The sequence below is a fragment of the Micromys minutus genome (genome assembly GCF_963924665.1).
Source record: "Micromys minutus genome assembly, chromosome: 8".
NCBI classification, from domain to species: Eukaryota; Metazoa; Chordata; class Mammalia; order Rodentia; family Muridae; genus Micromys; species Micromys minutus.
The window spans coordinates 29,173,054-29,199,712 of NC_137977.1; the positions used below are offsets into that span (position 1 = coordinate 29,173,054).

Below are 26,659 nucleotides of genomic sequence, written 5' to 3' on the forward strand. Positions count from 1 at the left end.
ACTTAAATAAACCAACCCTTTTATATATGTGGATTGTAAATGATTATTATTATTACACAATATATTTTTAAAAAACTCTTAGACCTGTTTTTTTTTGTTTGTTTGTTTGTTTGCTTGCTTGGTTGTTTCATTGGTTTTTGTTTTGTTTTTTGGAAAAGCATGTGATATTTGAGATAACTAAATCTTGAAATATAGTTTTTAAAGGCTTGACTATAATACTGCATTTCTAATATAAAAGACAAATTTTGTAGAAAGCTTATTCTCCCTTTTGTGTGCCTGTATGTGTGTATATGTTAGTTTGTGTGTATAGTCAGTCTTTTAATGCTGCCTGTTACCTAATAGCAATACTATTGTAATTCTTTTGTTTTCTTACTTCTGTCTTTCTGACACATCAAAGGTTTGTACCTTCCGGACATTCTTTGTACCTGTCATATGTCACTCCGTGAACTGACCTTTGATGTTCAGTGAAGTTTTCCTGGCTTTACACCCTCCCCATTGCGTGGGATGTGAACATGTGTAAATCCTAGATTGTTCTTACAGGTGGCCAGGAGCAAAGTGCCACATAAATAAGGCGCGTGAGAAGGTACAAATGTTAGTTATCTTCCCCTTTGTCCCCCACCCAAGGATGGCAACAGAGCCTGCATTTGTTACAAATAACATCTATATACATACTAATTAGTATAAATCTTTTAGGTGTCATAGAAATTACATGACATGTTAGCCGGCATTAATGCCACATTCGAGGGTTGAACGCTGTGAACGTTGGCAATATTTATCCTTCCACCCTCTCTTAGAAATTTACTTTTTTAAAGGAGTCAAATCAGAAGCTTTCTGACCTCCCTAAAGCCTTTTATTATTCTGAGTTCCACATGGTAGCATCTGTATGCTTAATGCATCCTGTAGCAGCAAAGAGTGCAGAGAATGGAGATCTCCTTCCCACTTTGACCTCAGTTGTCTGTGTGGATTGTTCATAAGAGTGAGTCAACCTTTCCCTTGCACAGTTCTAAGGCGATCAGTTAGATCAGGACTCTCATGTTCTTAATGAATGACTCATTTTATGTTGTTCCAGTATCTGCAGCTTACCTAGAAACCTGGGGTATTGTCATCAGGCCACCTCATAAAGCCTTCTTGTTCTGAGTGATGGTTTTGAGATGATGACTCCAGACACAAGCAGCATTAAGTCTCTAATCAGAACTAAAGCATTGCTTTTATCTTTACACGCTGTCATATACTTGAAGCGTACACTGTACTTTATGTATATATAAAACAAAAGCTTGCCTCCTCTGATTTTCTGATTTTCAGGTTCAGTGGCAACCCCTCATGTAACTAGATTCAACCAAGCAGTTATATGGGGCTAAACAATTTATTTAAATGTGAGAGCTTCAAATGCAATTTCTAGCAAAACAAGTGAACAAGAAGGCAGCTTTGTCTTGCTCTGTTAAAAAGAAAACCACAATCTCTTAAAAGTAAACTAGTGCCAAGACTGAGCATCATAAGTGACGGTTCTTTGTACTATACAGAATATCCTCCAATCTTCTCCATTTCTTTGTTAGAGGCATTTTTCACCTGGGTGAGCAGTGGGAATTCCCAGAATACCATTAATGAAGCAGTTAAGAATCATGAGTGTATATAATGCCTTTTATGTTCAGGGGAGAGAAATGTGTGGTCACATTTTACTGGGTGTGCTACATTCTGCTGTCAAATTTTCCACATCTAGGAACTCAAAATGCTCGTATTTCATGCTGGTTGCTCTGCATTGTCCTTGTGATTATTCTGTTCTTACCTAAATCCCACATTGGCCGTCTGTTAGCTTTCTCTTTGTCTGTGTGCTTTCCCCATACCTTCTTATGCTTGATTTGTTTTTATACCATGGAACCCTGGTAATATTTTAGAAAGATGAGGATGTTTAGGTTCAATGATACCAGAAAGGTCCCCATCATTCTTTAATCAATACTTGATATCTGTATCCTTAGCTTCCACTTAGTCTGTCTTGAGGAAACAGAGATCAAGGAGAATACACTTGAGCTTGTAGAAAATGTTTTTACAGTTCTCCATTAGAGCATAGAATGCCACGTTAGATTACTAATATTCTCAGACGCTGACTAAAACACCCATTTATTCAGGTGGATTCTTAAAGATTGAAACAGCTTTTATATTGTAAGACTTGAATTTACTCAGATGTGGCCCACATATAGCTGTGCTTTGAAATTAGTGCAGAATAGAAGGAGGTATTCATTGTTCTGTGAATTTTACTCAGAAAAATTATGTAAACTTTTTGTCAAGTAAGTTAACATTTATTAAGCAAGCAAAGAGAGCTTACAAGTGAAGTTTACAGTTTTAAGAAGCCAAAGGAGATGTAGGTTTTGAGTTATGCTTAGGTGAGGTATAACTTGCCGGTACGCTGAGCAGCGGTTTCAGGAGGAAACAGTGCTTGGGCTCAGTCTGATGAACTACTCCAGCCAGCGCGGTACAAGGCTGTTTAGGGGTTCCCGGGGAGAGTCACTGTGAGCCCTAAATCACTGAAATAATTTTCTTTACATTAACAGGCTAATTCTGAAGCATAGTTACTACATGCCATTCTACTTACCAGATTCTATGGTTTGAAAATGTAGAAGAAAAGCAATCTTTTGCAATTTCTATTGGCGGTTATGTTACCAATATTGCTAAGCAGCAGTACAAGCAAATACAATAATAACAATTTTCTTTGAAACCTAAGTCTGCTAATTGCAGCCCTTTGTCTCCTGGCCTTCATGTTCCCAGGGTATAGGGTCATTGTCTTGTGCCGAAGGGACAGCATCCCTCTCGTGCCAAAACTGCTCGACATCAGGGAGGATGGGAGCCACCACCTTGTCAGTTTTCTCTTTGCCGGAGTCAGGAGAGTCACATCTGTCTGTGTCTGGAATGCATGTTTGGGTCTCTGGAGATGGAGCCTTACCAGGAAGGGTCTCTGTGTTTCCAGCTGGGACCTCCTGAACCTCGGAGGTAACTGCAGGCTTTTTGGTTTTCATCCATTTCCATATGCCTTTCAAGCCTTCCTTGGATTCTTCAGACATCATTAGAAAAATGAGAGGGTTTGCTGTGGAGGTGGAAAACATCAGGACTTGAGACAGGGCTATAAAACCCTGTGGTGGCTTTGGACCTCCAGCCTTCAGATGCCATACCCACAGCCAGGCTATCCACCCGGGGAGCCACAAAAGAGCAGAGGTGATTGCGGTGCTTAGCAGCATCACTGTGAGTTGCCTCGAACGCATCTGGTTTCTAAGATTCTTGGTTTTCGTACATCGTTTTTTACATTGGTTATAAGCTCGCCAGAAATAAAAGCCAGCCAGAAGTAAAGGAAGGCAAAACACCAGCAGAGGGTAGAGCTTACCGAACACTGACATGAATTCTTCTGCCACAGCTGGCACATCCATGAGGCACATTTCCACACCTGCGTGATGTCTGGTGGTGCTAAAGAACCACTCTGGCAGGGAAAGTAGGCCGGCTACACCCCAGATGGCCACCAGCACTGACCAGATGGTGCAGGTGTGGATACTCACTCGCTTCCCTGGGTCACTTGCATTCATGAAGCACACTTTGGCTACTACAACACATGTCAAGCTTTTGGCTGCCATGCACATGTGGATGAACCAGTCAGAGGACTTGCAGACAAACCAGCCTAGATCCCAGACACCTTTGAAGTACGCTGTAGCTCGGACAGGTGCAGAGAAGAGCAGGAGAGAGATGTCAGCCAGGCTGAGATTCAGAATCAGGGAGTGGATCGTGGATGGCTTTCCTTTCCAAATACCATGCAGGAGAATGCCAATCACACATAGGTTTCCGATGAGGCCCACCAGGCACACAGTCACCAAGAGAGACGGAATGACGGTCCTCCAGTCCTTGGAGTCAGATGGCAGGTAGCCTCCTGCAAAGTGTAGGTGAGCGAATGACTCATTCATGTTGCTGGAACTGGAGTCAGCAAAGGCAGCTGCCAGCATTGCCTTCTTTGCCCATCCAGCTCCTCCCTGCAGATGTTTAGGCTCCTCTCTCTCTCTCTGGCTCTTTTGCATAAGAAAAAAACCCTCTGTCGTCATCCACACTGGAGACACCCCTGGACCCTCTCTTTGCTGGTTGGCTGACGGTGGGAAGTTGGCTGCTGAGCTTTTTTTGTGCTGCACACAATATACCTGTAGCTGCATGGAATGACAGGCAGCGGGAGTGTGTTGGAAGGATTCATTAGCAAGTCTAATACTAAGTACCAGCCCCATAAAGTGATAACACATCCCCATAAATGATAAATGAGAAGAAACAAGTCAGTATGGATGGTCCCCTGGAGTGAGGGTAGGCAGGATCTTATCAGTTATTTCTAAGATCTTGACTGGATATCTTAAGTACAGACAAGGCCAGTCTAATTCAGTGACTACAGCTAATCCAAGTCCTTGAGTTTTTACATGCATCAGGATCTCCTGATAGCTTAATGTAGTCTGTGTAGACAGGGCCTAAGAGTCTGTTCTCCAAGTTCCCGAGAGGTGCTTCTGCTGCCTCTGGGAGACCACACTTTAAAAACCAGTGCTGCCTCTGTTCTCTTTGCAGACAGGAGCATTCCTCTTCCCAACCCTCGCTACCACATCAGTTCCACGAACAACTGGCGGATAGGGAGCACAGCTGGATAGTGAGAAGGTTGGAAAAGCATCTTTAGATCTGATTATGGATGACTTACGCTTATTATGAGTTTTCTTGAGGTACTTTCGGGACTCTGAACTGGTTTGTAAACTAATAAGACGTCAATGAATGGTGATGACATGGCCAAATTTTATGGCACTGTGACACACATGCCTCTGTTGCTTAAAGCACAATAACAAAGAGGTTGGGAGAAGAGCAAGTCAGATACATGAAATTCCTCAGGCAGTGTGGACAGGGGCAGGGATTAGAGCCAGTGTCGCTGAGACTTGAATAACCAGTAGAGTACAGTTTATCCTGAGAATGATTTACTAGAATGTCCAAGGCCTATAGGGCAGCGGCAGGTGGGAGCAGGAAGAACTGTCCCTCTTGAGTATGTCTGATGATACGCATCTAGTGTGTGCTCCATTCAACAGCTCCATGCAGACCTCATTCCATGTGCATGCCTGCCGTTTCTGTTGTTACTGAGGATTTCACCCTGTGTGTGTCTATATGATATGCATGTATGTATGTGCATGATATGCAGGTATGTATGTGTACGATGTCTTTGTATGATGTGTGTGCATATGTATGTGATGTGTGTATGTGTGTGTATATGTGTGTGTTGAGTGGTGTGTATGATGTGTGTATGCATGTGTGTGGTATGTATATGTATGTGATGTGTTTATGTGTGTGTATATGTGTGTGTTTCGTGGTGTTTATGATGTGTGTATGCATGTGTGTAGTGTGTGTATATGTATGTTTATGTGTGTTTATTTGTGTGTGTGATGGTACAAGTGTGGAGTTCAGAGGGTAACTTTGTGGAGTTTTCTCCCTTCACATTAATGTGACTTCTATGGATTAAACTCAGGTTTTCAGGCTTGTGCAGAGAGCGGTTTACTCACTGAGACCTCTCACTGTCCCCTTTAAAAATGTTTCTATTTGTATTTTTAAGGTAAATTTCAAAATGTAGTTTAGTTTTTACCCTTAGTGTGGTGGTGGGTACTGAGTTCTATGGAGCATGTGTGAAGGTCAGACAACAACTTCCTGGTTGGCTCTCTACTTTCATCTTTATGGGAGTTCTGAGGGTCAGACTGAGGCTTGGGGTGTAACTTTTTAAAATACTGAGCCATCTTGTCAGCCCTGATAGCAAGCCCTGTCTCAAGCACACACACACACACACACACACACACACACACACACACAGAGAGAGAGAGAGAGAGAGAGAGTCACAATTGTACAATAACTGTTGCCCATTTTCCTTTGAGTTATAGTTTGCATGTTATAGCATTCAGTCATTGTGTAATTTCAGATTTAGTGATGCTACATTCTCCTATTCTTTCTAGCTACAGTGACCACCTGTGTGGTGATCTCTTCGACAAACTGGAGCTGTTTCCATGGTTACGAAACCCTGTGGGGCACATGGCATCTTGACACACATTTCCAGCATTCCTAGACATAACTAACTCAAAGTGTCGAGTGTTCACTACCTTGGTTTCTTGGTGGCACAGGAAGAGAAGCTCCCTGCCTTCTTTGAGACTTGACTGTGCATTTTATTTATGACTTACAGATACCATTGGCCTTATACAGACTATGGATACCAACTGATGAGGTTTCTCAGGACCTCAAAATGACTCTAAACCCTATGCTCAGTAGGAAGATGTGGCACTTCTGCCGTCTCTGCCTGTGGCCACCTCATGAATATATAATTTTTCAGAACTATTCTTACTGATTGGCATTCCTTTACATTGCTAACACTATTTTTCAACATCGTGAATAACAAAATGTACCAGAAGGAAATAAACAGCTACTACTCTCATAGAGAAGGAAAACTGTAGAAACTCCTGCTCAATGTTTCCACCCGGGAACAAAGTGTTCCACACTCTTTCTGCTGAGTACACTGAAATAAAACAAATTCTGAAATACCTACCTATGCAAGGGTGCGCTGAAACGGACAAAGTCCGACAGTTTCCGCTGACATCCTTCCTCTGTGTGCACTGTTCTATCCCAATCGACCAAGAGATAGAAATATCTCCAATTTTTATCTTGCAACTTTTTAATTAGGGGAGGCTGTAATAACCTTTAAGAAGAGCAGGAGGAGGAAAAGGAGGAGAAAGAGGAAGAGGAGGAGAAAGAAAGAAGGGGATGAAGAGAAGGAGGAGGAAGAAGCCAAAGTGCTTCAGACCTGATGACCTGCTTATAGTTACAAAACTGCTTAGTTGCTGAACTGAGGCTATTTTTTTCTTTCCCAGATCAAATTTGCAGATCTGGGGGTGGGGAGTTGGTCTAGTCAACATGCAGCAGGTGTATGGGGGTCTAGACATGAAGCAAATGTGTGTATGTGTGTGTGTCTAGGCACCATGCAGCAGGTGTGTGGGGGGTCTAGACATGAAGCAAGTGTGTTTATGTGTGTGTGTCTAGGCAACATAAAGGAGGTGTGTGTGGCTTTAGACAATATGAAGCATATGTGTGTATATGTGTGTGTGTGTTTCTAGGCAACACGAAGTAGGTGTGTGTGGGGGTCTAGACAACATGAAGCATGTGTGTGTGTGTGTGTGTGTGTCTGTGTCTAGACAATATAAAGCAGATGTGTGTGTGTGTCTCTGTGTCTAGACAGTATGAAGCAGGTGTGTGTGTGTGTGTCTGTGTCTAGACAGTATGAAGCAGGTGTGTATGTGTGTCTCTGTGTGTGTCTAGACAACATGAAGCAAGTGTTGATGTGGAGCCATCGCCCCTGTTTTAAAGTTTCATTCATCTACTGTTGCAGCCCTCAGTCCCTCTGAGACTCTAATGGGCCGAATGAATCATAGAATCTGGAAAAGCGGCTGGACCTGGTGGTAAATCCTAGAATCCCAGCACTTAGGAGCCCGAGGCAGAAGTTCTAGCCTGAGATAGATGAAACCTGTCTCAAAAAGAAATGTTTTAAAGATACAATACAAAGAAAAAGACAGTTTTAAATTCTCTGAGACAGGAGAATACCTGGGTCTATCAGAAGAGGCTCTGTGGGAAAGGTGAGACCTGCCTTCCAGATATCTATATTTGCATATTTTCAAATACATTTACACCCATATATGATTTTGAAGGGATCCAAAGATGTACTGCGGGAAGTGGCAGGGACAGAGACACAGCTGTCCCCTACAAGCCTGACAGGTTCCTTGAATCAGGGACCCTGACTCAGGTCAAACCAGATCCTTAGCTTCCATGCAGAAGGAAATTTCAGGACAAATCAGCAGGAAGTAGATCTGAAGGTTATTAAAAGACACTTTGAAACAGGGCTTTGAAGCACAGGGTTTCAGGAAATGAAGACTCCTGGGGAGAAAACAAGACAGAGCTGAGATCATGGGTGTGGGCTTCTCAGGGGCATCTCGCTGTCTTTACAAAGAGCCACAGAGACCATTTGGGAGAGTTTGAAGTTATCTTCAAAAGGTTGCTAAGGAAACTAAAATAGGTCACACGTCACTCCCTGAAGGCCACCAGACATGAATGTAATCAGTAAGGCAAAGGTTTAGATCAGAAGGAAGCAGGGAAGTTGGGTGGCTTTACTGTCAACAGTTGCTTGTGCATTGGGAAAGGAAGAAGCCCTGTGCTTGCCAGTTTTATGCCAACATGGCACAGGATAGTGTTATTTTGGAAGAGGGAACCTCAATGGAGAAAATGCCTCTACTAAATAAGCTTGTGGGCAAACTAGTGGTACATTTTCTTCATTGATGATTGACAGAAGGCCTATCCCATGGGGTGGTACCACCTCTGGGCAGGTGGTCCTGGACAGCATAAGAAAGTAGGGTAAGTAAGCCATGGGGAGCTGACCAGTAAGCAGAACCCCTCATGGCCTCTGTGTCAGCTCCTGCCTCCTGGTTCCTGCTCTTTTGTTTTTCTCAATGGACTGTGTGAGTCAAAGAAAGTATTCTCTCTCCAAGTTGCTTTTGGTCAAGGTATCTCATCATAGGTCATAGCATCAAAACTGGATAGAAGCTGGAGACAGGACAATAGATGTTACTGAGGGAGACCTGGCCATGCTGTGGTTGGGAAGATTTGTGGAAGAACTTTGGAACTTTGGGCTAACATTGCCATGGAGTGTTTAAAGCTTGGTGAGCTGTTCTTGGAAGATACTAATGTTGAGAACAAATGCAGACAATAGACATTTTGCTTCTGAAGCTCCAGAGAGAAGTTTGAGAGACACATAGACTCTCGTGAGGGCTGTTGACTATTTTGAGTCAAGAATCAGTGGCTCTGGTTAGCTGGGACTAAAGAATTTGCTGTGATTAACAAGAGGCCAGAAACACTGAAGGAAAGCCTTTATTTCACTGGTCAGCTGGAGCTAAGAGATGAACAATAATTAAGAAGAAACCGGTATCACTGAGGTGTAGGTCTGGAAAGTATTTCCTCAGAGTTTGTGTACAGCTGTGTTCCATAGGTGGCCAAGGTTGTACCTTGCACTGGCCTATGATCTCAGTAGGGTAAGAGTCACCCAGTTGGAATCTGTTTTGAAGGCATGAAGAGTCATAGAAAACAGCTGAGGTTTGGCACTGTGAGAGGCCACAGTAAGCCACTGGAGAAGGTGCAGCCTAAGTAGAAGTTGAAGGCCGATGATTCAAGGGGGTGTAGAGAAAAGTTGAGGCTAGTTGCCATCAAGACCCCAGCATTTTTGGAGATGCCAGTACCATGGGATAACTACCAAGATCAGTAACAGTGGTAGGGTGGAGCCTGCCACAGACTGAACGATAAGCTCTGTGTGTGGCAGAGGGCGGAGCCAGAGAAATGATTCAAGCCCTTTGGAGGAGCCCAGAAGATTATGAATGAATCCCAGATACTGACCATTGAGTTATTTACACTGTGAGGATTGTTTTAATTTTGATTCTGCCCTGGCTCTTCCTTCTTGAAGTAAGAAAGTATTTTTGATTTTACAGGAGTACAGTTAAGAGACTTTAAGAGATTCAAGAATTTTACAGAGACTTTGGATTTTAAGAGAAACGATATTTTTAAAGAGACAGCTTTTAAAAGTGTTTGGCTTTGTACAGCTGGGACTTTTTATATTTGTAAAATGTTCTGTATCATGATGTCTTTATTGAAATGTGATGGTGGAGATGAGCAAGAGAGGACAGGTTGTGACTTAACGATGATGTGCTTGTGTATTAGGTTGACTTGACAAGGGGTTAGCTATGCTGCTAATTTTATGTCAGCTTGACACAAGTGAGAGTCATCTGAGAGGAGGCTGAGCTTTAGGCAAGCTTATAGGACTTCTTCTTTTCTTTCTTTCTTTTCATCTGTCTTTCTGCCCGCCTGCCTGATATCTATCTGTCTGTCTGTCTGTCTGCCTGCCTATCTATCTATCTATCTATCTATCTATCTATCTATCTATCTATCTATCTATTCTGAGACAGGGTTTCTCTGTGTAGCCCTGGTTATTCTGGAACTCACTCTGTAGACCAGGCTGGCCTCCAGATCCACCTGCTTCTGCCTCCCTAGTGCTGGGACACCACTGCCCTGCCATCATTTTCTTAAAATGAGTGAGTAATGGGGGAAAGCCCAGTCCATAGTGAATGGACCACTCTGGGCTGATCCTATAAGAAAGTATTCTTACAAGCCAGTAAGCAGGGCCCTTCTGTGGTCTGCGCATCAGCTCCTGCTCCAGGCTCCTACCCATTTTGAGTTCCTTCTTGGCTTCCCTCAAAGGGTGGTGAGTGAGGATCTGTAAGCCACCTTAGCTCGTTTCTTCTCCAAGTTGCTTTTGGTGGTGATTCATCACAATAGTGACAATCCTCTCTCAGAAAGGCCTGCTTCATTGCTATTTTAATATATCCATACATAAAATGACTCTGTGTCTGTGATCTTCACAGCAAATGTTCATAATCGTGCTGGAATTTTTGCTTCTTAGCTGACGGCTCAGACAGACTGAAGGGTGAAGGTCCCTTTTCCCTCATGTCCCCATATTTTCCTTTTCTCTTCCTATTATGTCATAGGTTACTTTTATTTTTTATTTTTTTTTAAAGATAGGTAACCTCAAACTTGCTATGTAGCTGAGGGTTACCTTTAACAGAGTCTTCACTCTCTATCTCCCAAGTACTGGGACAACAGATGCAGACCACCACACTCACATAAGTGACTTTTAATGCTGTCCATACTGTCGTACAGTTTGCACAAACGGCCAGTGTTCTCTTTCCTAAATGTGAGGGACAAGAGGTGGCCAGGGAAGATGTGTGTATTCTTCAAGCATTTCATGTTACTGAAGTAAGCCAAACCCTCCACAGCAGTACTGGGTATATTGTTTGCACAGAAACAGCAATTGTTTCTAGAAAGCAGCATCGCTGTCCTCAGACTGCAAATGATGTTCTGACATCAACGCTCTGGCGTTAAGGGCTTGCTGTAGCTTTTCTTTCCGCCTTGTCACGCGATCTCAATGATTCTGCCATTTCTAAAGATGGAGGAAAAAAAAGATAGCGGCGAAACAGGGCGTGCAGCCCGAGATTCTTGGCAGGACTCACGTAGCATTCTCCCTGTTGTTGTTTTTTCCAGCTTCCACCCACTGTTACTTTGTTCAAGCAATTACACAATCGACCAGCATCCCAGACAGCGCTGCAGCGACGCCTGAGATTAGTGAGCGGCGCCCCCTTGTGTCAATTTAAAATACTACTGCCGAGCTGGGACAGAAGGCAGCTTTAAGTAGGGGTCCAGAGGGAGGACAAAGGGCTATTGAATGGGACATGAATAGAGCTATTGAACTTTTTAATTATCGTGAGAATATTTGAATATTTATAAACAGGAGAATGAACACATGGGTTAAAAAACGAGGCCCACACGGTGAAGGAAAGGAATGACCTTCCAAAAGCTCTCCTCTGGCTTCTTGAGTCAACCGCGACAAGTGTGGCGAACACCCCCACACTCCCACACTCCCACCTCACCATCACCCGGGAAACCCCCAAACCCACATCCCTTCCATGCCTTTTACATGTTTTAAAGAAGATTCACAACATCCATGAGGAGAGGTGTACAATCTCCAGCTATGGTTCGAGGGTGAGGAGCAGCCTAGCGTGCCAGCTGCTTAGACAGATCCCAGACAGATCTCCCGAGTTAAGAACCCAAATTTGATCAGCGCAGGCGTTCACTGTGGTGCAGCACTGCCGAAGCGCTTGCTGCCTTGCTGCATGGATTCTCGACTCAGCATTGGGTCAGGCTCTGTCCCTACTTCCCAGCTATGGGAAATTAACATGTGCGCCTCGGTTTTTGTAACTGCGAGCGGTGAGTGTTAGCATCTGGAACCACTGGCGGACAACCAGCCCACCATTGTCTTCAAGGTTTAATGGGGAATTATTACATCCTGGACAAACGTGAAGTATTTTTCACTTCCTTAATTTGGTATTTTAATTAGTGCTTAATATAATCAATGTCCTTCCCAATAGTTTTTCCTTCAGCTAGCATAGACAGTAATAAATGACACTATTTCTGTGGCACATAACGTGTGCACTGGCCTCCACTCTATAGTGTCTCTGTCTTCACTGGTCCCCTCCCCCCTTTCACTTCATACACAAACATACGAATTAATACGGTGAAATTTAGATTCTGTATATGAGAGAAAACCTGCAATATTTTGCCTGTTTGTGGGGCTTCTAGGCTGGTGCTGTGTTTGGGTCCTTGTGAAAAACGAAGGCTTTTGGTTTTCTTGTTTCCTGAGGCAGGGTCTCTTACAACCTTAAACTTGGTATGTAGCTGGCTTTCTGCCCTGGATCCTCTGTCTCTATGCCTCTACACTTGGCTTAGGTTAGATTTCCTAATATTTGATTGGAGGCCAAAGCTGGAGGTGTGGGTTCGTTAGAAAGTAACCCAAAGGGCTGGAGAGATGCTCAGCGGTTAAGAGTGTGTGCTGCTCTAGAACATCTGAATTCACTTAACACCTAAGGGAGGCGACTCACCTGTAGCTTCAGTTGCAGGGCACGGGCACCCTCTTCTGGCTTCTGAGGGCACTGCACAGTGAATGCTCAGACATGTATGAATACACAGTTTTTAAAAATTAAGCAAAACAAAACAAAACAACAAAACCAAGCTGGTTGTTTCCAATGACTCGGCAGGCAGAGGAAGGTGTTCTCTGAGTTCAAGGCTAGCCTACTCTATAGAGTGATTCCAGGACAGCCAAGGCAAAACAGAGAAACCCCATCTTGAAAATCCAAAACAAACCAACCAATAAACAATAACAACCTACCCATTACAATTTAACCCAAGTAATGATTTTTTAAGTAAAAAATAGATTTTCATATAGAGGACAAATATTAAGGACAAATAGACAAAATATGGAGGAGTCAACTGGTTTTGCGTCCTTGTAAATGTTTACAAAGCCTGTCTACCGCATCTTCTGTTGTAAGAGCACAGATCATGCAACCTGTAGAAATTTTACTGCATATACAGGAGAGATATGAAAAAAGCAGAGATAATTTTGCTACTACTAGGAAATAGTTTTATTTCACAACTTCCCTGGAAGGGCCCAAGGGGTCTGCCTTTAAACTGAGAACATTCAAAAGACTACAGACGTTTTCACTGTAAAGACGTGCATAAACACAAACCATTTCTAATTTTTGCATGAATTGCTTAGTGGGTGAGAACTCTGCTGGGGTTCTGAGTTGTGTTTGAAATGACTGAGGCAGGATGTGTGTAAGAAGAACAATGCTTTGCTTGGGTGCAGTTGGCAAGCATTGTTTTCCAGTTGAACTGCAGAAAATGTGCATGGTGCATTTCATCTGGGCTGCTCCTGCAACTAGATGGGGGAAATGGGGATCAAAAAACAGAGCAGGGATGTAGCTGCCAAGATACGCTGGTCAACACGAACAGAATTGTTGTGGTTATAAAATCTCTGCAGGCAGATTGGGAGTGCTCATGAGGTGGTGACTTCTTGATCACGGGCCGTTTTCTTTGCAGAAACTCAGTGATGGAAGCTGTCCTGAGTGCTGCTGGTTGCTGTCTGTTTCCTCTTCCTTGTTTCCCAGTCTTCTCTCTTCTTCCTTCCTCCTTTCTCTCCCTTCCTTCCTCTCCCCTCCTTTCTCTTCCTTCCTTTTTCTCTCTTCTTTTTTCTCTCTCGCTCTCTCTTCCTCTCCTCTCCCCCTTCCTTTCCCCTCCCCTTCTCTCTTCTTTTCCTCTCCCATCACCCCTCTCTCTTATCTTCTTTGCCCCCACCATGGATACCATGAGAACCATGTTGGGAAAAGGAGTCTAATATTGCAATCCCAGATAAATACAGGATAATTCTTGTGCCTATCTGATTGTCTTAATATATTTTAGTCAGCTAGCTATGATGGTACATGCCTTTAGTTCTAGTACTCAGAGGCAGAGGCAGGTAGGTCTCTGAGTTCAAGGCCAATCTGGTCTATGTACAGAGTTCCAGGCCAGCCAGGGCTACATAGTAAGACCTTATCTCAAAAAATGTTTTCATCATATTTAGAAACATGGCGATGAAATGATTTAATATTTTAAACGTTTAGGGGAAAAGCGAAATTTGCAAGCAATTTTGATTCATATATGTATAGCGGAGTGTGAGAGAAGTTAGCATTCAGCACTCCTTTTCATTTTCGGAAAATGGTGGTCTGTCAAATTCCCATTTGCATCTTTTGGATCTGTGTCAGCTGCTTCTGGAAAAAGGTTAGGAACTGAGATGAATTTTCCCCAGTAGCAAAGATCTGCTGCTTCCAGGCCCGAGTACTTGGGCACTTTTCTGCAGTTGCAGGGATTTGGCCGGTGGAGGGGAGGAGAGTAAATTCTGCTCCTTGCTGAGGATAAGGCCGATGCTGTGCAAGCATCCTTGTGATAGGAGGTGCTGCCAGCCTAAGAAGATCAGCCTCACAAGGGAAACGGGGGTTCAGGAAGACTGACTCCCTGATGGGGTGGAGGTGAGAGCAAATGAAGTCTGACTGGGTACAGAAGACTTTCCAGTGGTCCACTCTTCCATATATGAGTGCCTCCCACTGGTGGACACAACCAATCAACCAACCAAACAAACAAACAAGAACATCAGCCTCCCCTGGGCCTGAGCTCATGGTTGTCTGTGGGAAGGAAGCATGTAGTTGCTGGTACTTCTGACACATTAAGAGAGAAAGACATTGGTCTGGAGCGATGGCTCAGTGGTTAAGAGCACTGACTGTTCTTCCAGAGGTCCTGAGTTCAATTCCTAGCAACCACATGGTGGCTCACAGCCATCTGTAATGGGGAACTGATGCCTTCTTTTGGTGTGTCTGACGACAGCTACAGTGTACTCACATACATGAAATAAGTAAATAAATCTTCAAAAAAGAGAGAGAGAAGAAAACATCAAAGTATCTCTGATTATCAAATTCAAAAGCATTTCTTAACTTTTAAAAAAGCATCATTCTAAGGCTAAGAATAAAAACAAAACTATGCTAGTGTGTTGAGTTTGTCCTGTGGTCTGCCAAGATCTAGACCCTCCTTGGAGATGTTGCATATGGCCTGAATTTGTTCCTTCATAAAAAATCAGTTTCTATACATTTATTAGTATATCTGAAGTTTTCTAAAATAATGGCCTTTGCATGTGTATATAATGTACCGAAGTCCTGTTCTCTGCCATGTGGCCCTTTCAAGTCATTTGTCTCTTCAGAATGGAATATTTCACAGAGAGGACGAGGATACAGAAGACAAAGGCAGTAGCGTTTCAGCAGTTTGGGGGAGGGGAAGTAACCTCATCACCACCGAGATTGAAATTTCAAGATGATGATGGATTTATCTAGTAATCTAGCCTGCCTGTTGGATAAGAACCTTTTATCAAGAACATGTTATTTTGTGGGCAGTTGTAAGTGTCACTGTGTGACAGGGATTGCACACAGCAGCCAGCCGTTGTCAGGGGCTTTAACTTATACACTCCTGTTTCCCAGTGTGCACACTCTCAACCTGCTTGCTTGACTTTTGATCCGGGGACTACAGTGAACCTCTGCATCTTCCATGAGCTTGCTTTCAACCATGACCATGTCACCCCTGAAAGTTCTGTCTGTATTTCCACGGTGCAAGCGGGCCAACACGCAGGTTTGATGGAGTCTTTCTTGCCTCCATATTTCTTCCTTCGCTCCCCATCTCCTCCGTGACTCAAATATTAGCCTGAAGACTCACTCAGTTCTAAATGGAATGTCTTCATCAAACCCACCCCTCAGGGGTTTGTGGAAGACAAGGTAGATAAGTTGTAGGAAGTAGCAGATGACTCCAAGGGAACCGTGCCCCCCTCAGACACCTGTGAATTTATAGAGACCTTGACAGCACACATAAGACTTGCCTTGCACAGGTTCAAGCCTGAGGGGGTCTCGGCACTGAAAGGGGGAAGAGGACTCAGGCTCCCACCACTAACCTAGAAACTATGTCTAATTGGTACCTACTGGCAAAGGAAAACTTACTTTTCTCCAGTGGAGTCTCACTGGGTATTTTAACCACACTCCAGGGCCTACTCACCAGGCCCAACACAAAATGAACTCAGTGGTAGATTTGTAAACTTTTTGTCTCCGATTGGTCTACTGGTCTTTTGCTCCTAGTCTTTGGGTTTCATTGTAACGAAGTAGCACCGTGACTCTGACAACGCTTATAAAGCATTCAATTACGGCTGGCTTACAGATGGAGAGGTTTGGTCATTATTGTCATGGCAGTGCCCAGCGAGACATGGCGCTGGAGAAGGAGCCGAGAGTTTTACATCTTATTCCACAGGAAGCAGCAGGAGACTGTGTACCCCACTGAGTGTAGCCCCCCTACAGTGACACACTTCCCCCAACACGGCCACACCTGCTAATAGTGCCACTCCCTGCGGGCCATGCCTGGGGGCATACGAATTTAAATCACTACACTTGTATATTTTGGTTTCTGTGTGGGTTTGTGGGGTGTGTGTGTATATAAGTTTCCTGTTTTGTTTCCGTTTTTTTAAGAAATAAAGGTGAGTAGAGTTAGGTGGGTGGAGAGAATCTGGGAGGAGGAGGGGGAAGGTATGTCTTCCAGTTTATCATGACCACTTCTCTTCTCTGCAGACCTTTTTGTCTTCCCTGTCCTAAGAGCTTTGGGACAAACCTATTCCAGGGATACCAACAGGGTTTTGGGTGAAGCTTGAGCTGTCACAGGCTGGTATGGAATAGGACACCGCTGATGCGGGTGTTGTTGACTTGGGTTATGTTTTGCTTGGAGACAATCAAGGAAAAGGAAGAGAGACCTCTGATAAACCAGGCAACGTAAGAGCTGAACTAACTCAGCAATTTTCTTGTTAAACATAAAGCTATTGTTTTTTTTTCTTTCTTTTTTCATTCTGTGTTTTTGACTTTTAATGACATGGTCTCATGTAGCCCAGGCTAGCCTAGGACTCCTGATTTTCCTTCCTCTACCTCTCAAGTGCAAGGATAACAGGTGCGTACCACTATACCCAGCATAGAGTTGAAATATAAAGATATATTTTATTTTTTTAAATGTGTTTGTGTATATGTGCTATATGTGCTCTAGAAGATGATTCTGGATACTCTGGAGCTGGAGCTGCAGACACCTGTCGCTTCCCAGTGTGGGTTCTGGAAACTGCTATTGGGTCCTTTGAAAGAGCATCAAATTATCTTAACTGTTGAGTCATTTCTCTAGCCCGTAAAGTTGACTTTTAAAATATTCTCGTTAAATGGGTAGAGAGAGACTGGGAAGGTATATTAGTCAGGTCTCTAGGGAAATAGAGGTGATAGGATGTGTGTGTGTGTGTGTGTGTGTGTGTGTGTGTGTGTGTGTGTGTGGTGTGTGTGAGTGTGTGAGTGTGTGTGTGTGTGTGTGTGTGTGGTGTATGTGTGTGAGTGTGTGTGTGTGTGTGTGTGTGTGTGTGTGTGTGTATGTGTGTGTGTGTGTGTGTGTGTATTTATTAGAGTGGCTGTAGTCTACCCACTCCAAAAAATGGCCGTCTACTAACAACATTTAAGAATCCAGTAGTTTAGTCCATTAGGCTGGATGTTTCAGGACGACTTTAGTATATGTTGGAGTACATTCTAATGCCAGTGAATCCAGAGTGAGGGCCAGCAGGCAGTGAATCCAGAGTGAGGGCCAGCAGGCAGTGAATCCAGAGTGAGGGCCAGCAGGCAGTGAATCAGAGCGAGGGCCAGCAGGCAGTGAATCCAGAGTGAGGGCCAGCAGGCAGTGAATCCAGAGCGAGGGCCAGCAGGCAGTGAATCCAGAGCGAGGGCCAGCAGGCAGTGAATCCAGAGCGAGGGCCAGCAGGCAGTGAATCCAGAGTGAGGGCCAGCAGGCAGTGAGTCCAGAGTGAGGGCCAGCAGGCAGTGAATCCAGAGCGAGGGCCAGCAGGCAGTGAATCCAGAGTGAGGGCCAGCAGGCAGTGAATCCAGAGTGAGGGCCAGCAGGCAAAGAGCAAAAGCTTCGTTCTCCCATGTTCTTTATCAAGGCATCCAGGAGAACGTGTTTCTCTGATTTAGGGTACACCCTCAGACCTCAAATGGTTGGGATTTAATCCCAGGAAAACTTTGGGGAAAAGAAAAGAAAGGGGATTTGGGCCATGTGTGTGTGGTCCAGCCTCAAACAAGAGAGTATAGCCGTTCTGTGACAAAAAAGCAGATGTAGGAAAGGAGATTGAACATCAAAAGGGATCTATGTGGGGGAAGTGACAAAATATGAGAATTGCTATATGGCTTGTGCTTTCTTCATGGGATGTGAGGTGAGGCCATCAAATGATGTGGGGGGGGGGGAGGGACACATAGTGGATGCTTTGAATTAGTGGGACAAATTAGGGCCCGGTCGTTCTAAAATAGTAGAATGGCATTTAAGACTAGGGACTCAAATTGTCTTAGGGTTTTAATGGGTTAGGGTTAGGCATGATGAGTGTGTATCCTTGCAGACTGAGAGATTTACCTACTCTGTTACTTATGTTTACATGTGGCTGCAGGAGTGGAGGAAATCTCAAACAACAGTTCAAGCAAATTAGAAGTTTCTGCCAGATGTAAGGAGCATGTGCAAACAGGAGGTCCACGGTTAGATGGTAGCTTCATCTTGTTATAAGGAATGCAGGTCCGGGTTGTCAGTCTTTATCTGTTGGCTCCATCCTGTAGGTCATCTGCTCCAATATGATGATAAAGCATCTCCAATATGATGATAAAAGATCTTGCCATTCTTCTTGTTCACCAGACCAGATACAGCAGAAAAAACAAAACACAGAAAACCAAAACCCAACCAACCAGACAAACAAAGGAACAAGACTCTCACTTGTGTACACCCCTGATTACATCTCATTTAGCAGAATTTAGTAATAAAAAGCCACACGTAGCTTCAAGAGATGCTGAGCACTAAATAATTCCTACAAATAATCTACCTATTGTTAAATAGAGACGTGAAGCCATCGTGAAAATGTGCATAGAAGGGCACAGTATTGTTTTGTTATATAAAATATGATTTTACAACTCCCCTCCCCAGTTTAATGTGTGTTTTGATCTTAACATACGTATGCATAGTTCTGTTTCACTCACTGTTACCCAGCATGCATGTTATAGAGGTATAATTTGTTCAGGTGAAGTATTCTTTCTGTATCCAGACGTGAAAACCTGATACATAAAGGTGGTTAAGTAAATGTTCTAGGTTGCTGAAGTAGAAAATGTTAAAGTTGGGACCTGGATCTGTCCACTAATCTGAAATATCATAGATTATCAAGGTTTATGACAAATACTGGATCTTTCCATATGCAAAGCATCTTGGTAACTCTGTATTGTCCCAAGTAATAATGGGGACAAAGAGACCAAAGAGCCAATGGAGAAGGGCTAAGTTGTTATAGATTTGGTCTACACATTACCTTCAAGGTTCAGGTCTTCCCTGGAGGGGTATGTAGGGCTTCACCTAATCAGTAATGACGGTGCCTTTCACGATCAACATCAAATGCTATTGGAAATCCTAGGGTGGGAGGGTCCCCTGTCTGGGCAGAGACAATTTACTAGGAAGCCACAATCTGTAAGAGCTTCCTAATTTATCTTCCTTCCACTTTTATTTGGCTTGGCATGCACTGCCAGCTTTTAAAAGCAAACCCAGATACTGTTGCTATAATGTTGCTAGGCTTGTACTATGTTGAGCCTCTTGCTGGAATAAGCTACTTTCTATCCCACTAAGTATCTTTACATTTGTCTCTTTTCCAGAATGGTCTCCTGTGACATCTCACAGCAGGCTTAGAATCACATCCGGGTGCCAGCTAAAATTGTTCTTGGAAGTTGTCCTTACAAATGTCTCTGGCTCTGTAGTAAAGCTGCCAGTGACTCTCCGGTTGTCCTCTTGTCCCTTGACATCACCTGCAGACTTGTACAAGAACATGAACGTGTAAGCTGTACAAGGGGAGGATGTTGCTTTGGCGGTGGCTCAAGGCATGGGATTGTGGAAGGTTTAAGATTTATTTTATTTTTTTATATTTTACTGCATGGTTCCTTGGAGTCTTTTTTCTTTCTCCTGTTCTCAGAGTCTGGCCCCCACCATATGCCCCTCTAACGTTCATGCCGTTCCCCCGGTCTTGACCATTTAGCTTTTCTAGTAGTGTCTTGCCTCAGGAATACTTCATAGGTTGGTGTCTTAAATATCCATTAAAAATAATATCCCCATTTACCCCAGAGACGCTCCAACATACAACAAAGACACATGCACCATAATGTTCATAGTAGCCCTATTTATAATAGCCAGAAGCTGGAAAGAACCCAGATATCCTTCAGTAGATGAATGGATACAAAAATTGTGGTACATTTACACAATGGAGTACTACTCAGCTATCAGAAACAATGACCTTATGAAATTCTTAAGAAAATAGGTGCATCTAGAGAATATCATTCTGAGTGAGATAACCCAGTCACAAAAGAACAGACATAATATGCAGTCACTGATAGTAGGATGCTAACCCCAGAAAGCTCTGAACACCCCAGAAACAACTCACAGACTATGTGAAGTTCAAGAAGAAAAAGAAAAGAAAAAACCATTATGCTTAATCTTTACACACCAAGAAAACCTTGACTAATTCCAGGTTACATCCTGTTTTACATGTACTTTATGCTCATTGTAACTAGTAAGATCTTAATGCACACTATCAAATCTTATTAAAAAAAGCCAAGCAATGACAAAAATGTATTCGTATACTTTTATGCAAAAATGCTTAAAATTTGTACATTTATCTTTGTTTTTTAAAATAAAGTTCTTAAATTAAAAAATAATATCCCAAATAAAAAATAGGCTGTAAACGGTGTGAGGTCATCAATCATCTATTAAAAAATACTTTTTTAGCATTGCTTCATCCTACCCTGGGGAAAACTCAAATTCCATTTCTCTTAAGGTGTTTTGGGCACAATCAGTTATTTATTTTTTATAGTTAAAGGGATAAGAGCAGGTGGGCCGGGCACATGCCCATTCAGCTCCCAGGTTGCCCTTCTTTGTCACTAAAATACATTTTTAGTGTGATCCCCTTGGCAGCCGATCCCACGTGCTATGTCAGTGTATTTAAAAAGTGGGTAATTCATTTGTTAAATGAATACGGCAATTATTAATTTCAATTTATCCTGTTTATTGGGAACAGCTGTTCATTAACATTTATGTAACTGCTAATTTTAGAGCCAAACTAATTACCTCGAACACAGCGCTGTGGTATCCTGAATAGAAAAGCACTCTTAACTGTCCTGTCTGCCAGAATATAAATAACAACAGCGGGCCCTCCAGGGTGCTATTTTACAGTTGGCCAGGTGGGGGCTCTCTTCAATTGGAGTTCAAGCCATACGCTGCAAAGGAACTCATCTGGACAGAGATGCTGCAGGGTTCTTGAAGGCCATGCTGGCAAATCGTCCCCAGGGACCAGGCAGGTAATAAAGAAGAATGAAAGGGGAAGGTGTGAGAACTCACACATCGTCATTGGTCTTTGTTTTGTCAGTTTTGATCAAATTTGGTTATGTGAATCTGCGCAAAGAAAGACTATTTCAGGCATGGTGATAAATGGCCATCAGTCCTTGCAGTAAGATTTCGGGAGCCCCCTGATGATACGTAGGGATTGTAGCCAAGCCGGCCACAACCGATGGGCAGGATGCTGGGGGCTGGGCAGGTGTGTGGTGTGAAGTAAGAGTCGGAACTGCTCTCAGAGGACCCGGCTATTGTCATCTGGTACTGGAACAGATTTGAAGAACTACAGATTCCCTCCCCACCCTGACCCCCCGCCACAGAAACCCAATATATGGCATTTTAATGTGAAATTTCCTAAATAGTAAGCATTAGCTCAAATGTTAATAGACTCACACCGTACGTGTGAAGTCAAGGGCTGTTCCTGCAAGGCCTGTGTCTGCTTTTCTGGAGCTGGGTTTGCCGACAGTCCCGAGATGCCTGCTGGGAGGTGCTTGGGCACTGGACTTGGGTCCTCTAGAAGAGCTGCAAATGCTCCTAACCGCGGAGCCATTTCTCCGGCTCTCTCGTTTGGTTTCTATTTCTTTCATATAACTGTCTGTTCCCTTAAAAAAAAATGAATCCGATAAAAAACTCATAACCCACACATTCTTTCACGTCTCTTATTATACAACCGAGGAGTTGGGTTTTATTTTTCTGTAAACTCTAAATGGAATTCCCATGATCCACAATGTTGATATGACTAAACTTTGTGAAAAATAGGAAACTTACGGAGGACATTAAAATAGTCATTTTCATGTGGGAGTTACTGATTTTTTTCCCTCGTCCTTTCGTTGGGCAAGGGGCAGAGGGCATGGAGCGCAGTGGGTTTTCTGAGGATCAATGGCCGATATGAGGTAAGAAGATCCCCCAGGAATTCTGGGAGATGAATGTCCCTGGAGCACGCTTCATCTCCTTATCTTTTTATGCTAATCGGAAAAAGAAAAGAATTTGGAATGGTGTTGGTGTTCAGCATCTGTTTCTGTCACTGTCTCAGCCCTTTAGTGCCTTCATCTAAAAGCACCTTTCCGGACGCCCGTGGTCGCTGGGGCTCTAGACGCTACTTTACTTTCTGCTGAGTGTAAAGCTCTGGAGATTTTGAAGACAGAAGCAGGGGGAAGGGGGTGCGGCAAAGGGCATTTCCCCTCTGATTTCTGTCATGTCTGTGCTCGTGAATATTGGCAGCAAGCAATGTTCACTGTTCATTCTTTAGCTTTATGGTGTGGGAAAGCCGTGGTCTCCGCAGTGGTGGTAGCCATGGAAACAGCAATAGCCTGGTATCTCCATAGCTGTGGTAGTTTATGATCCTGGAGTCTGAACCTGTTTCAGTCAGCACTGACAAGGTGTGGCTGTGCTAACAGGCTCCTAAAAACCTAAAATCAGTCCGTCTCAACCTTCCAAATGCTGTGACCCTTTAACACAGTTCCTCAGGTTGTGTTAAATCCTGAGCCAAAAATCCCCCAGCCAAAAAAAAAAAAAAACATTTTTGCTGCTTCTTCATAACAGTAATTTTGCTATTGTTAGGGATTGCAATGAAAACATCTGATATACAGGATATCTGATATCAACCCCGTGAAAGGGCCGTTTGACCCCCAAGGGTCTGCAACCCGCATGTTGAAAGCCACTGCCTTAGACGACGGGTGTACGCTGCACTCTGTCTGAGCACAGTGTGATTGGCAATTAAGATGCACTGGCCGAAAAGCAGTATGTCTCATCTACTCTGAAGAATTCAGTGCACAGGATTGTCATTCACCTACCTTTTCACAAAGGGAAGTGTCCTTGGTAGGAGGCCAGCTGGGGATAGTTTGGTAAAAAGTCCTTGTATGTCTCACAGAAGCCTAATGATAGGCTTTAAATACCACTCAGCTGTCTCAGGATTCTGGGAGCATCTAGGTTTTGAATGAATTTGAATGAAGCTTCAGTCTTCTAATGTGATGGTTCTCATCCTGTGGGTCGGGATCCCTTTGGAGGTCTGTGTCCCTTTCACAGGGGATGCCCAAGGCCATCAGAAAACACAGATATTTACACGACAATTCGTAACAGTAGCAAAATTACAGTTATAAAGTAGCAGCAAAAATGATTTTATGGTTGGGGGTCACCACAACATAAAGAACTATATTAAAGGGTCACAGCAATAGGAAAGCTGAGAACCACTGTTCTAAGTACATCGACTAAGAGGACTGGAGGGCTCCCACCCACATCCTTTGGACATAGCTACTTTGGGGTGTTTGCCATGCCTCCTCCCTCTTCCCTGGGTAGCTCCAGCTATCACAAGTAGCATTTGCTACTTTGCATCTGTAGACAATCTTTTTCTTCCGCTGGCCTGAAAATGCCTGAGGTCCTACCTGTCATAGCTCTCTCTCCCCCTCCCTTCTCTCTTTTCTTCCCCCTCCCTTTTTCCTTCCCCCTCCCTCATCCCCCTCTCTCTGTATGTGTGTGTGTATGTTTTCAAGACACGGTATCTTTGTGTGGCTCTGACTGTCCTGGAACTTGCTCTCTAGATTAGGCTGGCCTTGAACTCAAGTCTGCCCTCCTGTGCCTCCCAAGTGCTGGGACTGAAGACATGTACCCCCACCAAGCAGCTTCTGCCTTAGCTCCTAATCACATTCCCAGAACCAAATGCAGCTTCTGGCCTGTAACAGACACTAAATAGTGCTTGGCTGAAGAAATGAGTTACTGCTTCATTAAATCTTAACTAAAGTTCAATTGGTTAATAACCATGATCTAGTATTATTACTATCCCAACTTGGACTACAACTTGAGTTTATTAAGATGAATGGAAAATTCTGCACCGCGTAGAATGTACCTTTGTATGCTAACTTTTAAAAGCTGATACGCAGGTGTTAACATTTTCCACGTGTAATAGAGCACAGTTCCCCTTGTATCCACGTAGCGATCAAGAATGGCAGCGTGCCATTTGGTAACAAATGACACTTGTGGCTTTTCAAATTTGGTTTGCAGAGACTTTATCCTCAATTAAATCTAGTCATGCTTTTGAAAAAATGCTTTAAATCACTCCAAGCCCAGCAATTAACAGTTTTTTTTTGATCCGTGATAAAACAACCAAAATAGATACATAACAGATACAATCTCATAGGTCATAAACATCCACAGCAAAAGGAAATGGTAATGGGTCAGTAGTTACCATGGTTAATAGAGAAACTTGGTGGAGACGTCTGGGAGCTCTGATTTATAAGCTCTGACAGTTCTCAAAGCAGAGGCAATGTTTCCAGTACAATTTACCATTGGTAACACACTAAAAACAAGCACATCATTTGAGCTCATTTGTATTAGGGCCTTACATCCTTTGGAGTTAATAACAATACCTTAGTATAAAGGAATTCAAGTTGTGTTTCTCATAGAACCTTCTGTGCTTGATAAAGGGGGTTAAGTGAATTTAACAGGGGCAGTAACTTTTCATAAGGCGGTTGATTTTTAGCATTTTTACAGTTATCTAGACCTAAAGACTCTCTACACTTAGAATTAGTGATGACTGAGGTCATATTTCAACTTCATATACTTGACTCACAATGTCTTCTTGTCAATTTACCTGAAAATGAATTTTAGTCTTGTAAAAATGTTTTCAGAGTGGCACATTAATAGCCAATATGCTGAAACAGTTGCTGCTATGAATGCTAAGGACTGAGGATATGGAAGGAGACCTCACACTCACTCCAGTGGTGGGTGTCTCTGATGCAGGGCATTTGATCACATCGTGAATGCTGAGATTGTGTTGTTTACTGGAAAAAGCCTGTTTCTAGTGGTGCTGTGGCTAAGTCTTGGCACCCACCTTTAATTCCTCTGGCTGGAATACAGACATGCCCTTAGCGCACACACTGTACTAACACTGCGGGCAAAGTTAGTCTGTAGGGGGAAGCACCCATGTTTGAAAGTGATGTCTACTTGAGAGGCAGACAAAGTGCTGAACCAGAGAAAGATTTGATAGAACAGGATCTGCCCAGCTCTCATGAGAACAGAGAGAAAAGAGAGGCTACTTAAGAGAGAGCAGCAAGAGCAGTCCAGAGGAAAAAGAGGAGAGGAGACAGTTTTACGGGACAGTTATACAGACAGGTGGAAAACGGGAGCCAGAAGCCTAGATAGAACATATTGCCAAAGCTAGTGTGAGGCCAAGCAGAGCAATTCAGGAGAAGCTGGGAGAAGCCACATTGAATCAGTAGCTTGGAGAGGAGTTTGAGCCAGAACAATAGAGTTGACCAGCCCAGCCGGAGCTCAGAAAGAACTAGGAAGGGAGGAGCTTATTCAACAGCAACTCTCAGAGGCTGAAAACATCCTAGGCCTAGATTGGACTGTACAGAGGTTAGAAGGCCTACGTTGGATGAGTTAAACCTCTCAGACAACTATTGTATCAGGTAAACAAAACTTACTTTTGCAGGTTTTCACATATTTTATTTTTTAAAAAGAAAAAACACTTTTAATTGATTCTTTGTGAATTTTACATCATGTACCCTAATTCCATTTATCTTCCTGTCCTTTCATATCCACACTCCACCCTTGCAACCTCCTCCCACAAAAGAAAAGCAAAACAAAGCATAGGAAATGTCTGCTTGTGGACGCTGTAGAGAGCCACAGTGTGTTTTGCAGCACACTCTTTTGTTCACACATCTTTACTTGCAAATGTTCATTGCACTGAGTCACTGGTCTTGTTCAAGGCCTTTGGTTTCTGCTACATTATCAATACTGGATCCTCACCAGGACTCCTTTTGGTTATTATGGTGTTGCTGCCCCGTGTCATGGAGAATCCTGAGGCTTTGGATCTGCAGGATCAGCCCTATCATATGCTCCAGCAGCTCGTAGGTGAGGTAGGTTTTTGGGTAGGCTGACTCAGAGCCCCAGATCTGGGCCTGGGTGGTAGCTGAGTTGTTCAGCCCACAAGCTCTTCTGCACTTGAACAATCAGGGCGAGTCCTCTCGCACTGTCCTGACTAGCTCACCCAGTGTCAGAGCCATCAAGGGGCAGGGTCAACTCTCCAGTTCGCATGCCTCCTGGGCCAGTGTACCTAAACCTATGCCACCAGAGCCAGCTCTACTGTGCTGCCCAGTTGAGATGCTGTGTTCACTCTCCCGAGGGTAGGAGCTGTGAAGGGTGGGGCCAGCTCTGCACAGCCCTTGGGCATCCACATGGC

The 26,659-nt window shown here is 43.6% G+C and overlaps 1 protein-coding gene across 1 annotated transcript; it reads right to left on the reverse strand.

The window, feature by feature from the left end:
* Positions 1-2,720: 2,720 nt before the first annotated feature.
* On the reverse strand, positions 2,721-3,977 carry GPR151 (G protein-coupled receptor 151; the record flags this gene model as incomplete). Its single annotated transcript, XM_080920062.1, has 1 exon — positions 2,721-3,977. One exon carries the CDS (start codon positions 3,975-3,977, stop codon positions 2,721-2,723), a length of 1,257 nt encoding a protein of 418 aa, XP_080776188.1.
* Positions 3,978-26,659: the final 22,682 nt, after the last annotated feature.